We start from the raw sequence: 17,133 nt of genomic DNA on the forward strand, positions 1-17,133 counted from the left end.
GATGTTTTATAATATACTGAAAACCAGGAAGTTCCACAGTGGAAAAAATGCTGAGAAATTGCACAGGAGACTGACTTCACAAAGGTGTTGTGGTCTGTGGGGATTTCTGTAAAATATCACAGAAAACTACAGAACAGAAAAGGGAGTAGTCACACATGAGGAAAGGGATTTGGATCTTGTTGGAAAGTGCATGAGTGAGGCGAAAGTGGAACTGAGGGCTTACTGAAAACATGTAGAGCTCTCCAAAGTGTATTGCATAGCTCCTGAGAAAATTGCCATATATTAGGAAACCCATCCTCAAGTCCTCTTGATGGAATGGACCTTGGGTAATACACTTTTAAGAGCCTCTTTCCAAAATGCAAATAACAATCAGACTTTTTGCTGAAATATAGCTCAGCTTCAGTCTGAGAACACATATTAAGATAAATGAATAAGAAAGCAAAATATTTTTTAAAATCTACCACAGTTCTGTCCAATGGGCAGTAATGAAGAACTTAGCTTATTAGCTCCACTCTGAGAGTCCAATTCACTACTGTACATTTGCATCCATCAGTATAACTTCTCTTAGGAAAACAGTTAATAGTATTTTTCTGTTTCATAGATACATTTATTTTTCTTTTCATGAAAAAACAGGGCTTGGATAGGTACAGGTATATATGTATATATGTACATATTTTCTGTGTGTGTGTTTGGAACCTTTGAATTTAGTACATGCAGTAAACTATTACAGTAAACACTTACAGCAATATATAGCAGTCATAGTTCCCAGACACTAAAACAGAAATGAACTGCAGTAAACACCAGCTTTTAATACTGGGACTCAAAGCTTCATTTATATCTGTCATCTGAACTCTGTCTGGAAGTGATAGTCATTTATCCTGCAAATCTATTCCAGTAACATTTTCTGAAACACTTGAAGAAGCTTTATATTGCATTAACACACCACAAGTATCTTCCTTAAGAAGAAGAAAAAAAATAGAGATTTCATTTCTTAAAAAATGTTATCAGAGATCCTTTATTTTCAACTACCCTTCCAGTACTACTATTGGTCATTATATAATCTCTTTCAAGATTACCTATATTCATAACTTTGAGACAGGTATAATTTAAAGAGAATCATAACATAAACTTTGACAAGATTTACGTAACTATATAGTACAGCACAATCCTGGAAAACCACCTATTGGGGGATTACCTTTACTAATTGATACGATTCCATTATAACCTCTCTTGAAAACCCAAGCTGCATAGCTCAGCATACTTTATGGCTGCCAGTCTGCTCTCAGAGTCAAACTCCTCCTGCCTATATCATTATTTTGCCATTTCCTGTTTCACCTTGGTTACATTGAATAGCAGGAAATTCTGATGAGCCCTCAGTGCAGAACATCTCACCTACCTGCTCTCTGTCCTTGTGGTTTCATGTATTAGTGTACTTATAAACACAATGCTTAAACAATGATGCACATAAATAGCAGAAGGATCTGGACTGGATGAACTGAGTTAAAGTCACACATCTGAAATCTCAGTGCTTCTGAACATGCACAGAAATCTTGCATTTTTCAGAATGATAAGGATTATTGCAAGTATTTGGTCTTTAATCATATCCAATTGCCTGGTGCTGCCTGTATCAATAATCTTCTTGAATTTAAGCAGAATTTCACGCCTTTTTCCAAAATGACATGAAAGGTAATTTCTATGATGCCCCCATTTCCAATTTAGTTCTATCAAGTTAAAATAATTCTCTCTCTCTTTTGGTATATGACATTCACATTAAAAGATATGAATTTTAAAAGAACAAATAACATTCTTGCCATGAATACAGCACTTTAGACTGTAGATAGATATGTATGCCAATGAAACTAATGTTATGGTGCAATTTTTTGCATTTCTTAATTCTGAACTTTTTTTAGACAGTAATGTAAATCTCTGAGATAAGAGACATGCAATATATAATATCCTATGAATGGTACTGTCTTGTCCTGATGTAGTGATTTCAATAGTTTTGAGAAGGTAAATGAACTATCTCTAAAATATGTTTTTGAAAGGTCTCTATATTCCTTGCACATATTAGATCATCCTTTTGGTATTTTAAAATACAAATAGATCCAATTACAAAGGCGGCAGAACACATTTGAGTAAATTTCAATCCTATGAAAAAATCATAAGCTTAAAATTTACTCACAAACCCATACATTTTAGGAAGTGTCAGCATGACCACAATAATGAAGTAATCAATGCAGCTGGGGCACCAACAAGGACAAAACCCAGCAGGATAATTGAATGCCACTAGAGCATGCTAAATATGCAAAAGCAGGGCATTCAAAAGTATTATAAATCTACAAATAGGTGATGATAAGTAGAAGGTCAATTAAAGAAAAACTACCACAGTAAGAACAGAAGCAGTTCCACTGAGTGACAAGTACATGGATGTTCTTGCAGAAGAAATTGGATTGCTTTTTCTGCCACACTGTAGAGTTCTCTGCTACTATTAGGCAGCTCCAACTGTAGCAATACTGCATCTACAGAACCATGAAAATTACAAAAATAAAATACAAATTACACCATGCTTTTTAGTAGTCACTGCAACTCGTATTTGCAAAGTATATAATCCATTATTGCCCTATTTAAACAACTTTCTTCAGACACTTTCTCCTTGCTTCTCAAAACAAATCCATCTTCCCCAGAAGCCTGTCTTGCAAAAGGGGAATGACAGCTGAGCTTCATAGGTGCTTTTAGGGAAGCAGACTACATTTGAAGGCTGATGATGTCAAGATAAGTGTGGGTTATATCTAAAGTGAAAAGCAAACCATGACGTTAGCTGCAAGGTGTGAGCAGCTATGAAATTTGTGATTCACGGGCAGGAGTGAGTAAGGACAATGTCTGCCAGGCTTCCAAGCAGTCCATTTCTATAGCATTCCCTCCCCACCAAGGAAATCCAGAATAATTTCAATTATCTGTTGAAATTATTCTGAATTTCAGCAGACTAAGTACAACAACTTCCATTGTTGAAATTCAGCTTTTCCCAGACAGGAAAAACTGTGATTTGGACCAGGATGATGCCAGGTCTGTGTGGACTGCATGGGGCTGGACACTGTTGGACTCATTTCCAGCATTCTGAAGAAGCAAGAAGGTAAAAGGAACATGTTGCTTAGCACAGAGCATTGAGAAGGCCCATCGTTCTTTCAACAACCCTTTATGTACAAGATTATATCCACAGTTCATCTACACAAAGTCATGTCATTTTACTCACCTAATCAGTAACATATGCACAACAAGTATTTGCAAGAAACAGTCCTAGACTGTAATCTCTGTGTTTTGATTCAAATAAAGCAATCTTTAATGTCTGTATTATACAAAATAAGCCCTGTTTGTATGCTAATTAACTTTGAAGGGGAGTATCAGAATCAATACAGTATTCAATAAATCTTGGTACATAGTTCTATAGATTATATTATAACAGATAACACAGCATTCTATAATAATAAAAATTTAAAAGGAACAAAGCTATTTTTTTTACAAACCTCCTCTTTCAGGTCTGTATCCCTCTCTATGTTATATACACAGACTGGACAAAGCTGTTCTCATTAGTTTTTTTTGCTAGTTGAAGGCTATTGATACTTAGTAGAATGGTTATATAAAGTGTTCAGTAGGAAAAACTGTAAAAAAGAATAGTATCAAAAAGCTCAAGGGTGTAAGCACTTGCATCAATGAAAGTATTATTAAGGAGAATAAAAGAAAGTAAAAAAGACAGTAACAGTCCTGATTTTTAAGTTATCCTGTTTTTACCTAGTAGTTTAAAAATCAGAACTGCCTCTTGCCTATGATTTAGGACACCAAAGCCCTAATGCATATATTAAATAAAGAAAAAATTCCTAATCTAGTAACCAGAGGAGACAGCAGAGGTGGTTAATGATATTTTTCACCATGATTCTTGAAAGTTAATACCTGAATGAAAGACATGAAATAACTTCCTCACTTGCTTTCAACCTTATGAATTTCTGTTTTGCACAGAGGCATATTTTCACACACAAGAGTACATGCCCTCACTTGGAAGGACACCACAGTTCTGACTAGGAAAATTTCTGATGAAACACTGTACAGAAAGACAAGAGAGGAGACATTGTTTCTTTGTTATTTGGGGTTTATCACAACAGAGGCCAGAGTTTTCTTTCTTGTGCAGGATTTAGAGCCGCAACCATTTGCTAAATGCACTTAGAGAATATATTCCAAACAAAATGCTTTGGGGAACTTGAAGGGTATGAAGATTTATTTCTTCATCGAGTTTGGACATGGAGATGACACTGAGCTGCTGTTCTAAATAAAAATGGTGGCAAGTCTCTGCAGGGGTAACAAATTAAATTTTGTGTTCAGAGTAAGTTTTACTGCAAAATCTTAGATGCCTAGGACTTGGGGCAGATAATTCATTAGACAGTAGGTTTACTGTTGTACTTTTGTAACTTAGAGTGGGATGTGTGCCCATTAAGGGGTTAGTGGTGGAGGTGAGTGCCGGGTTCAGATCTCATGGATCTTTAATTAATGATCCAGCGGGTTACCATCAGCTTTTGAGGATAGTGTTTAAGCAAGAACATGAACATTAATTGACCTATTCTGTAAATTCTAGGGAAAAAAGTCATATGTTAAAAGCCATATATAATGTCCTCCAGGAATCTAGGACATGTACATCCTATGACTGAAATGATATTCTCTCTCCTGAAAGACTTATTATCTACAAATGCAATTCACCTCTGTTTTCCTTTGCTTTCCACTTTGCCATGTTCAAACTTATCATATTCCAGAATAGAATCCTAATGTACACCACTGCCCCTGTATGGCTTTTATTTCAATCAATGCATGACCAACAGCAATGTGAACACGCAAAACTGAAATCAATTGAGGTTTTTAAATGTATTCAGAAACAATGCGTTCCAGCACTTTTCAAAATCTCTTGTAGAGTAAATGTGGCACCAGCTCATCCATATTTGTAGCAAGATTAATGGAAGTCCCAAAGTCATGAGTAAGACACAACCAGCACATCTCCCCACTTCCCAGTCCTGTATTTTCCTGCAGATCATCTTTCTTAGTACACTGTTTCAGCATTCAGGTTGTGACAACTCACTCCAAATAAGCTGTCAAGTTTAATTGAACTACTCTGAAAAAAATAAAATCTTCCATTAAGAAAAGACTTTAAAAGCATAAAAGAAAGCAATATATCTGTCTCTCTAGGGACTTTTGTCTTTTTTTTTTTTTCTGTAGTCATTGTCGAAATTATCTAAAATGGTCACCCTGTGTAAGGAAGGAAGTAAAATCAGCACAAACAATTCCTTAGGATTTGGAAAGGCATAGAGGGCAGTTTACCTGCAATTGTCAACATTACTTCTTCCCACAGCATTAGAGAAGTTGAAAGGTCCGACGTTATTGATTTTTACTACTTTTATACAGCCAGTGAAATTGTAGACAGGTCCAGAAACCTACAAAGTAAAAAATGCACACAGTTCTTTTGCTTGTTGACATTGTGATCAAGGTATTAATTTTTCTATGGAGGAATACAGGTCATGAGGAATGGTAAACAGGGAAGATTTGAAATTTGTAAATGTATTACTTCCCTGCTTAAAAGATTTCTAGTACCCTTAATCATGTTTCAAAGATGCCTAAGGACCTACTAAAAAGGGGAAGCACTGCAGGGGCACTGAAAACACAGAGAACAGTAAGTTGTTATGCACTGCCAAGGACCCATTTTTAACAATGAAGTCAGGTTTAGATAGTTGCAGAAAGAAAAAAAAAATATCTTGAGGAACAATTTGCTGAAAGCATAATGGAAAGCATTAAATGTTTTTTAAAGCCCAACAGGAGCATTAAGCCTGCCAGAAAAGCTTTAGGGATAATAGACCAGCTAAGTGTAAAGGGAATGTTCAAAGAGACAAAGGTCTAGCAGGAAATGTAAATGACTCACTAAATCAAAATTTAATGAAGAGTAATTCTGGGAGGTTCCTATGACTGAACCCCTTTTTAGTTTGGTTACATCAGAGATCAGTCTCAAATTGAATTACTTCTAGAAAATATTTTTTAAAAAACCTAAAAAGTGAACAGTGGCAAAGAAGGAGAAAGATCAAGCAGTGTTTGCCTGGGATTCTTATGGGAAATTACTGTGGTCATCACTTAAAATGGCATCCAAACCATGGGAATGGTAGACATGGATTTTTGGGGGAAGGGGAGGGTGGACTTGAGTTTTTGCTTTGTATGATTTTGAAAATGGGGACAAGACTAGGGCATGCAAGGACATACCTCAAACTACAGACCAGTAAAACCCAATTCCATTCAAGACAGTCATTATGAATTACACTGAAGAACAGAATTAACATATATGTAAATGAATGTAATGTACGGGGGAATACTTGAGAGGGTTTCTGGAAAGAGAAATTGTAACTCACAGGAGGAACACTGACTATGAGAAAAAGGATGCCTTGGCACATAGTCTTTGATTTCCAAAGGACTTTAACAAGTTTCTGTGTTAAAAGGATTCTGAAATTCCCTGGGATAACAAGGAAGGCCTTCAATAAATTAGAAGAATGGTTAAAACAGAAGTGGAAAAATTGTGAGTAAATGGTGAGATTTCTCAATATGGAGTGTCCCTAAAAATTCTCTCTGCAAGACTGCATTAGGGTGTGTGGTCTTCAACATATTTGAGTGGTTCAATGTTTTCTGAACTACTCAGGATAGCAAAAACAAAATCCTGAGAACAGGATTTCACAATGTGCAAAAGTGTTACAATATGCAAAATTATAAGGCATGTAAGGATGATTATACATATGAGAGTTTCTGAACAGAATAACTGTACAGACCAGGGATCTTCAGTCAGGAAAACTCACTGTCAATGAGAGACAGAACAGAGAAGTGTGCAGATGAATAAAGAATTTTCAAAAATACAGAATATTTTACAGAATCAAAAGGACATGAAACAACATAAATTAGTGAGAAGATGAAAGTAAAGTAAGGTGTTTGCTTTTCATGGAACTTAAAATTAAATAGTGAAACTCTGCCATAGCATGTTGTGGATGGTACAAGTGTAAATGGGGTTAAAAATCAATCATATTAAAGGGAAGAAGAGCTGTCTCCCTCCCTGCAGATAGATAGGCTGCACAAGTACAATACAGTTGAAGCAAGGAGAATTGCTTTTCTCTGCACTGCTCAACCACTCTGGAACATATCACAGCATGCCATGCCATACACTATAAACAGAATGAACTGGCCTTCCAACCTATGGGAAGGCTCAAAGAGTCCACTAATAGTTTATTTCCTTAACAGCAAAAGCTTACAGGAAGTTAAAACTTTTAAAAGATATATTACACTGCAAAAATGTGGAAAGTTATGTAACCATCTATAAGGTGGCATTTAAAGTCAACACTATTCAAATGTGGAAAAGGGAAGATGGTTTCTCTGTGGAATAAACACAGAGGATTACAATGAAGCTTCCTGGAACTTAAAAAGAAACAAAAACCTTATTCAGGAACTGGATATGAACACTCTCCTCCAAGTTAACTTTGTACATTAAGAAAACAATACTATATGATATTCCACAAGGGCTGGCAGAGGTTGTTCATATGAATTACAAACAACAGAACACTTTTTCTCTTCCTCCTTTTCCAGCCACTCTGGCATGGAAATAAGTGTGATGGACTGCCAAGTTGAACATACAGTCAGCATCCTGCTTTTGCTGCCATCATTATAGTAAAATATACTAGGTAATCTTCGAAGATGCCTTGCCCTACTAAGCTTAATGTTTTATTTTTTGTAAGACATGCTTGTTATTTTTTCCCCAGCCTTTGATAAATAGTAAATAAAATAATTTTCAATTTAACAGGATGAAGGATCTGTTATAAATTTATTATGAACACAGATAGAAATGGTTACAGGATTCTGAGCTGGAAACTACATGGGACCTGAAGCATTGCCCCCCTAAAATGAACAACTGAACAGTGTTTTAATATTGGCTGCATAAATCAGCTTGTTAAAGCTGTGCTCCTTTTTTTCTTTCTGAGCCTCATATGATTGTCTCAGTCATACCATGCACGTGTTTCAACAAAAGTCCTCTTTCTTGGGATTGTAAAAATGAACAAACAAAATAGAAAACAAAAGAAATCAATAAATGCAAAGGGCAGATACAATACAATTTTATGACTGCCACTGTGCCAAGTTAAGTTCATACAAGATGCTGCTATAGGGAAAATTCACTATGTCAACCTATGGTCCATTTTGCACACTGAAGAGCAAATTAGTTTGGAAATCAACATTTAGCAGCATAATTCCCCAAACACTCTATTGTGTGAATATTTTAACAACCTTCCCCTCACAACTGGCTGGCTGCCTAATAATTTCTCTTACATTGATATATGTGCATATTTTGCAGGTAATGCACTCCTGTAAATCAATCTTAAAATTATAACTTCTTTGTTTTTAACTATAACTATATTATAAACACTTTGGTCAAACAATTACTCGCATTTGTTCTGTTATGCTATCTCTACAAAAAAAATCAATATATTAAGAGATATATAGGAATAGGAGCTATTGATATATATAATCAAAAATAAGTGGCTTTTATTCTTCTACTTTTGAGAACAGAAACCTTTTGTGTTTAGCAGAATATTAAAATGTAGACTTCACATGTAGGTGAGTTCCCTTCCATTTACAAAAATACATTAATATGCTGACAAACTGTAACACTTAAATTGCCTGAAAATGTCAGGGCCAGAGCAACACCAGAAATTTAGTTTAATAAAATTCGCTATTCACAATCTATTCAGATATGTTTGACATATAGTAACCATGCTCTTTAAACGCCCTTTATACTTGACAAAAATGAGTACTGATACTTACCTCGTAGGAAAAGTTCACACATATATGCCAAATAATTTATTAACATCCCTTTACTGACTATCTCAAATTAAGCTGCTGCTAGATAGAATTAACTTAGAATGAGTTCCTAATGAAATGAACTTACATGCTGTCAATTCACTACAGATTCATAAATAATATAATGAATTTTTGGCTTATGATCTGAGCATTTATTTGAAAAGTATGACTAACTGAAAAGAAAACAAAGCATAGCACAATCTTTCCTCATTTGTCTCCAGTCAAGATAAATGTTACGCATCTTAAATATTCTCACTATAGATATTACAGTGTAATACACTATTTAGTAGTCTTTCACATCTTTGTGATTCCTGAAATATGTCTGATTTTGGAGTCTGATTAATAGAGCTCTCTTCAATAGACTTCAAAACTTTTTAAATGAAACATTTCAAACTTAAATAACTCAGCTGCACAATTTGAAATAGTCGAATAGAATTTTAACTTGTATTTACTAAAATCATGGTGAACCATTTGGAAATTAGTAACCCAAAAAGCACCTCAACTTACATAACAACTTTTTAACTCCAGTTTTCTTTTCTGCTAGTGATTAGAATAATATGAAACAGTCATAATGAACTCTGAAATTAAGCAAGCCATAATCTCACCTCTATATTCTCTTTAAATTGCCCATAAAAATTTGGCTAACCATCTCAGTTGAAACTTGCTTGAAGCCTACTGCTACTGAATTTCAATATCAAGCCCACTAAAGAAAATTATGAAAAAAAAAAAAATTAAAAAAAATGAACCAAACTAAACCAAAAAAAAAAAAAAAAAAAATCTTCCACATCTAAGTTCCAGGGGTTGTGGTGGTAATGCTTCCCTCTAAAGAATTTGGAATTTGTTCTTTAAAGTTGTTATTTAAAAACATGTTTTACTCTCTAAGATACTGAATTATATACATCACAAAATAGAAATACACAGACTATCAAATTGGCAGCAAGACAATCAGAACGGGCTTATTCCAATAGGACATTTTCTGCCTTTATATTTCACTTCCGTAACACTGAAACTTGCCTGCATTCAAGGCAACATGCTATGCATGGGATGTGTACTTTCTTCAAGCCCAGAAGTTTTTAAGACTTTATTAAAAAACAACATTAGTGACTCAGACATCACCTTGCTGAAAAATGTTTATTGCTGATTTGAATTTTTAAAAATCAATTAATAAAAAATTGAACCTTATTCATTTTTATTCTGGTAATTCCAGCAAAATGGACAAGGCTTGTCTGGTTAATTTGCATAGCTGCTAATGAGAGAAACATGTACCTCCCTTTGAGAAGTCCTGCTGAAGTAGATGATGGCAGGGGAGTGTGTGTCTTTGATATATCTATACTGTTCGTTACTTCAATTTCTAATATTTACTTTTAATAACACTTTCCATACTCAGTTCAAATTTTAAATCACAAGCATTTTTATTGTTAGATAATGGAGTATAAGCCAAAGTGTTTAATGACATTTCAAAATGTGTAGGAAAATGAAAAGTAGTATTAGCTCTCAAACAAAAGTAATAAAAGAAAACACTTAAAATATGGGAGAAGGAATATTGCTTTGGCTTCTGATCTGGTACTAGTGTAGAAATGGGAAGGCAAAATGGGAATATGCACTGGTAAAATTGCCTACATGCTATCATATCATAAATTGGGTGAAATGCAAAGGAACTGAAATCTTCTCCATCCTGACTCGTACTGATTATGAAATGATATAGTATATAAACCTATACATAACACCGAAGTTTTGTTCAATTCATATTTAAATATAATAGATGATTTAACACTGATATTGTGATTCTGAGCCAAGCATCCCAAAATAATTTTAATGAAGTTATACTAGGACAACAAAAAAGAAGCTCAAGTAAGTGAAATCCAGATTTTTTTCATCTACCTCTACTGAATTTTTTAAAGAATTTACCATTATTACCCCAAATCTGCTTTTAGTGTATCTGCGATGGATATCAAATCCTATCACTAGAATTTATTGAAACAAGAATGGTAAAGCATAATAATATAGGCAGAAGAAGCAGAGAAAATAAATCCCTAAACTGCTTAATGTCGTAGAAGTTTACATTTCTGCTCTTCATGTCTCATTTGTTCTAGCCACTGAAATCAGGGGTTATAAAAGTAGCAACCCTGACAGTTCTGCTATGGGAAACCAGCAAGTCAATAGTTCTTCCAGTCTCATATGTTGTAGAGCAGACAACTGAGGCTAGCCTCTCTCATTGGGTCTGAATTGGCAAACCATCTCCTGCACTGCTTCACAGTGGAAACCAGACTGGTCATCTGCCTGGTACCAGATTCGGGAGCAACCAGCTCACCACACAACTGACATTCACATTCCTCTTGCATCATTTCTTCATCTAGTTTGACTGGGAGTCTAAATCTTGGGCATAGGAACTTCACTGTAAATTTTCCATGATCCTGACGTTCTGGCTCAGATTAGTTCCTTAAACCACGAAGGATTAATTAAAATCAGTAAGTCTAAAAGATTCAAGAGTACTGAGAAATTCCCTTTCCATTTTTATGAAAGTTCATCCTTGGCCAGGATCCTTATCTTTTAAACTTGCTTGCTGCGCTGTGTCCTTCTGCTCCTAGCTGGAGGAGCAGGATTGGTGGCAGCAACCTCTGACACAGCCAGCACTGGGGGGCACTCTCCAGAAATGTGGCGGTATCTGGAGGGCGCCTGGCTGGAATTGCAATCGGCAGCGGCGGCAACAGAATAAAGAGAGCGACTCCATCCGGGGCACAATCCAGGTTTTATTAACTCCAGAGGATCCAACTGGGCGAAGCATCGAGACAAAGGGTGCATGGGTTTTTAGAGGGGGGGGCAGAACTGGGATGGAGCCAGCACAAGAGCCAATCGGGAAGCAGGGGGGTGTCAAACAGGGGGAACTGACGCGGGAATGGACCACTGTGGTCAGCCGGGTGGGGAGACCCCGGCTCCCCATCCAATCGCTCGATGGCAAGTACAGAAGGTTCCAGAAGAAAGGGAGAGGCTGCCGAGTTATGGACAGGGAGCCAGGGAGGGATTAAGGGAGTGACTTATCAAAAATGGGCAATAACAGGGGAGGAGACAGGGGGATTGACACATCTCTGAGAGGGAAGGGAGAACTAGGGCAGAACCAAAACAGCTGGGGGAATACAGAATGTTCCATTGTGAACCTGAACAATACATAAAACCAAACAACACTTGCTCTTGGCTTGCACCGTAACAAGTGCAATGATGCAATTCAGAAGGGATATCAAAACTCTGATGTGAGGAAGGATATTCCTTAGTTTTGTGGCTAGCAATGTCTGCCCCTTTTGTAAACAATTTCAGTGTTTATGCTTATAACCATAATTCATCTTTCACTTACTCCATTTGTAATTGCAATTCTTAATAAATTCGACTACTGTAATTTATCTTTTCTCAATTCTCTCTGTTTAATGTGGTACAACAACTTGTCCCTGAGAAAGATGGAAAATATATTGGCCTGAGACGACTAGAAAATGTAGAGTGAAATTTGGAAAATGGACTAACCTTTCTTGAATAGTGCAGACTCTATCAAACTGTGGAAATAATTCCTCTCCCTGCACTTCACCTTTGCAGAGTGACACTGAAGTCACATATGTTGAACACCATGCTAACACATTACAGTGTTCCAGCACTTAGGGAAAGATGTTCTGAGTCCATCATCATGAACTAGTTTTCAGTCCAAGTCAGTCAGCTTCTCTAGTTTTGGTTCTTGTCCAATCAATAGCCAATCACTGAAATCTACAAACATTTAACCCAAGAGATGTTTGTATCGAGCATATGTGTTTATATGCTGATTGATTTGGTGATTCTCATGGGTCATTTTCAAGTCAGGATATTCTATTTCTAAAGTAAGATTCAGTGTGAAATACTTAGTGAATTATAGATGTTGAGTTATGAAAAAGGGAGGAGTTCTAACAAGAAGTTGTACATCTCTCTGACCAGAAGAGATAACACCTTATCTAAAAAAAAAGGGTGTCTTCAAAATGAAAATATGCCCATAAAAATGAAAATGTTCTCATAAAATAGGCTTTTCTTTAATGTATATATATGGTATATGATATTCAGAAGGGCCTAATTATGTCAGACTCCTAAGAAAACTGAAGATTCTCTGCTGAAGAAGGGTGAGAAGAGAAAAATTTCTTCATAATTTGTGCCTTTCTTATATCATGCCAGTACACCTTTTAGAAACATATGCAACTGGTTTGTCTAGTTTTGTACATCTTAAATACATTTTTTTCCTAGCACAATTTTTTAAGACAAGAGGTGTTGCAAGATAACAGTATTCTGCACACATTAGGTAAGGAATATATCTATCAGCTGGCACACTTTAGGTTTCAACAAATGCCTTCATGTGGTAGTTGGTGTTTTGCTGTTGTTTTAATATAAAAGTTAGACCTTCTATGTTAGTGGATTAAAATGGTTTCTCCCATGTACCCCATTTTGTTCCCTCAAATGATTCAGTCTTAAGTTGTTTGCCACAAAGTTTTCCTGCCACTTGTCTGCCCATCAGAGTGTCAGTCTCCCTGTTCCTTCCCTCATTCCCTTATATGTCCCTGTTGATCCCGGTTACCCTATCCCTTGCACTCCCCTTGTGTTCTGGAATGTTCTGTGACAGTTAGCCCAGCTTCAGTGGTTGATTAGTTTGCAAAGCTTCATCCCTGAATAATCACTTTTGGTTAAGTGATGTGACCCTCCCCTAAGATCCCCTCATTGGATAAGAGTTGTATCCACCCCGTGTACCATCCCCTCTTTATAAATGCTAGTCAAACCCATTTTCTTTGTCAATTGCTCCTGACCACTTTCGGGAATAAACCTTCCTTGGAAACTCATGCAAGTGATCTTTCCCTGTTTCCTTTGTCTCAGTCTTGTCATGCAGTACCCCTGCTGCATCACCCATGCTGCAGCACTCACCGCCACCCTAGATGGCCTCGGCAGAGATCAAGGGGCGGCCACTCTTGTGTGTGTCCTCCAGCCACTGAGAGTGTGTTAGCCAGCAAACCTCCACCCCGTGGCCACAGAGTGCTGTCACACCTTCACTTCCCCAAAATACTTGAGAGACTCCAACGAGGCATATATCAGCACCAGGGGAGAAGTGGTTTACAGTGTTAAAAACATGGTAATCAGGAGAGCTGCCTGACACATAACAAAGATTTTAGGAGCATGTGGGCGTTCCAAAGTTACAAAGGTGTTAGACACATGTACTTATGTGATCAGACGTGTATGTGCAGTAGACAGATAACATAAAAACATTAACCACGATGTGCCAAGAAGCTGATGAATCCACAGACTTCCAAAATGCATTTAATTACCTTTCTAGAGTAAAACAATATGAATTGTCGTATTCTAAACCAAATAAACTCTACCTAAAACTAAAAAATTTAAAATTGTATTATTTTTAATGAAACAACTGATGGGTTACCACTCTTTTTTGTCTGCTCTTTCAGTTAGGTGTTACTGCTCTTGTGACAAATAGAGTAGAACATGAAAGTGTACCCATAACTCATCATATTAACATAGATTTAGATTAATGGCAGTTTACCATGGCACAGCTGAGAAGCGGACATATAATCTGGTGGTTTATATCTCTGAAAAACAAACACTTTCAGTAAGCAGTTGGATTTGGTGACTTAATTCTTCGATCTAGCTTTAATTTCCATTTTGAGAGATGGAGTCCTGAGAGACTTATGACAATATGTGTTTACCTGGAGCTTTGAACTGTACCACCTATGCACTCCCAAAGACTGGTGTTGATTTTTGTGCAGCATTTCTTTTTGCTCTAGCTCTAAATTTATTTTTCCCCACCTTGACCTGTATACCATTCATATACTTGGCAAAAGACAGACCTAATTCTAAAATCCTCATACTTGGCCTGAGTTTCATGCTCTTAGACTCTTTGCCTAAAGCATTTACAAATTTTATTTGGAATTGATAGTCCCCAGGAAAACCATAGTAAACAAAAAGATCAGGTTCACATGTAACTACATTATGCACTATATGATCTAGAGGAGAAATCAAACCATTTTCTAAAACCTGAAAGTTTAAAGTAAGTTCTTCACTTATAAAAATACATAAAATAATTAAACATGCATGGCAGATTCTAAATTGCTCCTTTACTTGATTCCATCACTCAGATTCTGGAAGTGACTTTCCTACTCTCCCTCCCTAACATTGCTCTAAGCCTCAATGCTCACCTGTTTTTTTTTCTCAGGATGAAATCTTACCTCCTTCATATTTACTGTCAACATACCTCAGCCTGTTATGCAGGACAAACACCACAAGGTCAGCTACTTTCCCTTTCCAAAGATTCAATGCATTTGCATTCCTTTTTAAGTATATTCTTTCTTATTGAAAAAAAACCAAACTTTACAAAAGTCAAAAAAGTCAATGCTATTAAAACCCCTTTGAATGAGGTAAAAAAAAAAAGTTTCATGCAATATGCATCCTACTAATATAAAATAATTTAAATTTCTATTCAGTCCTCAGAGAGGATACAAGTGTCATTAATAACTGTATGAAGATATGGTACTCAGAACCCTCCTTTCCACTATTCTGCCACATCAGAGTGCATCTGACCATGTGAAATAATTCATGTTTCTTCTCCTATAACTCCCTTAGAAACAGAAATATTAGGTGAGGGTAAAGAACCATCTTCTGCAGATACTGAACCTGTATCCTACATCTCCATAGTAGCAACCAATACAGGATGCAAGGAAAAAGAACAGTAACAGATCACACCATTGCTGAGGTTAGAAGGCACCCTTGGTAGGTCACCTCATCCAAATCCCTACTGAAGAAATGTCACCTAGAGCCAATTGCTTGGAATCAAGTCCAGACAGGTTTTGAGTATCTCCAAGAATGGAAACTCCCATACCAATCACAGCCACTTGTGCCAGTGCTCAGACACTCTCACAGTAGAATATTCAAATGACGCTTCCTGTGCTTCGTCTTGTGCCCATTGCCTCTGGTTCTGTCACTTGGCATTGCTGAAAAGAACCTGTCTCAGCCCTTCTTGGAGCCTTTCTTCAGATATTTGTAGAATATTGGTGAGTTTTTCTCCAGAGCTTTCTCCAGGCTGGAGCAGTCCTGGCTCTCTCAGCCTTTTCTAACAGGAGAAATGTTCCAGTTCCCTAACCAACTTTGTGGCCATGTGGCTGGTGTCTCTCCTGTAGCTCCATGTTTCTCTTGTATTGAGGTGCCTAGAACTGGACACAGCACTCCATATGTAGCCTTACCAGGACTGAGCACAGGATAGAGATCCCCTCCCTCAACATGCCAGCAGTGCTTCTCCTAATGCAGCTAAGGATACCATTAGCCTCCTTTGCTGCCAGGGCACATTGCTGGCTCATGCTCTCCACCAGGACCTCCTGGTTCATTACTATAAGAAATCTACGTACTCTTTGCTGTAAAAGTGTACAAATCACAGGATGCCTGATTGACATTGCATCCCGGTGGCAGGAGGTGATCGGGCCTCCTGCCTCAGCTGCTGGCAGGGAGGGTAGCAGTTTGGCCACTGACTGGATTCATAAACCGCCAGAGGTGGCTGATAAACGTGGACCCAACGCCAAAGGATTGAGGTAAAGGAAAAAAGGCAGGACTCTCTGCTTGCTTCTGCAAGCTGCTTTATTTCTTTCCCGCGCAGAAGCGGTGCCGGGGTGGCGCTGCTTGGAATCGGCAGCGTGGTACAGGGGTTATTCTTTCCTGCTATGGGAACAGTGCCAGAGTGAGGCAGATGACGCAACACCCGCGGGCAGTGGCAGCGGTGGCAGTCTCTCCCCCCACACCAGGGGCCGTATGAGTGATCTCTCTCTCTCCGCAGGAGCCGTGGCTGGGTGGGTGCTGGCAGGGTGCCGGCAGGAGTGGGGCAGCTGATGCTGCACGGGTGTTCTTCTTTGTCGCAGCAGAGAGTGGTGCCAGCTGTGCAGCAGGGGTGTTGGTGGGGCACGGGTGCCGTGCAGCCCGAAGAGGGGGCAGTGGAAGAGAGTGGGACAAAGAAGAAAACAGTGGCTTTTATGCAGGAGGGGTGTGGAAACCCAGGAGGAGTCTATCTAGCCAACTGTAAACAACCTGAAGCAGTAAAGACACAGACCAATAGCAGAAAGGAAAAATCATAACTGACAGGGAATTCTCTAGACAAAGGGGCAGGATTTTTGAGGATAGACAGGGAAAAATGTGGAATTATTTTATCTGCCATGGCAAGACATGGGACAAACAACC

At 37.6% G+C, this 17,133-nt stretch overlaps 1 protein-coding gene across 4 annotated transcripts in view; it reads right to left on the bottom strand.

Annotated features, from left to right (window-relative positions):
- Positions 1–17,133, bottom strand: part of EYS (eyes shut homolog) — a 789,226-nt gene that overhangs the window by 212,322 nt on the left and 559,771 nt on the right. For all 4 annotated transcript variants that reach the window (XM_038131819.1, XM_038131820.1, XM_038131818.1 and 1 more), the window contains one exon: positions 5,356–5,468. In XM_038131819.1, the coding sequence (XP_037987747.1) occupies positions 5,356–5,468 (113 nt within the window). The remainder of the gene's footprint in view (positions 1–5,355; positions 5,469–17,133) is intronic.

Source organism: Motacilla alba, chromosome 3 (assembly GCF_015832195.1).
Source record: "Motacilla alba alba isolate MOTALB_02 chromosome 3, Motacilla_alba_V1.0_pri, whole genome shotgun sequence".
In the NCBI taxonomy this organism is placed as follows: domain Eukaryota; kingdom Metazoa; phylum Chordata; class Aves; order Passeriformes; family Motacillidae; genus Motacilla; species Motacilla alba.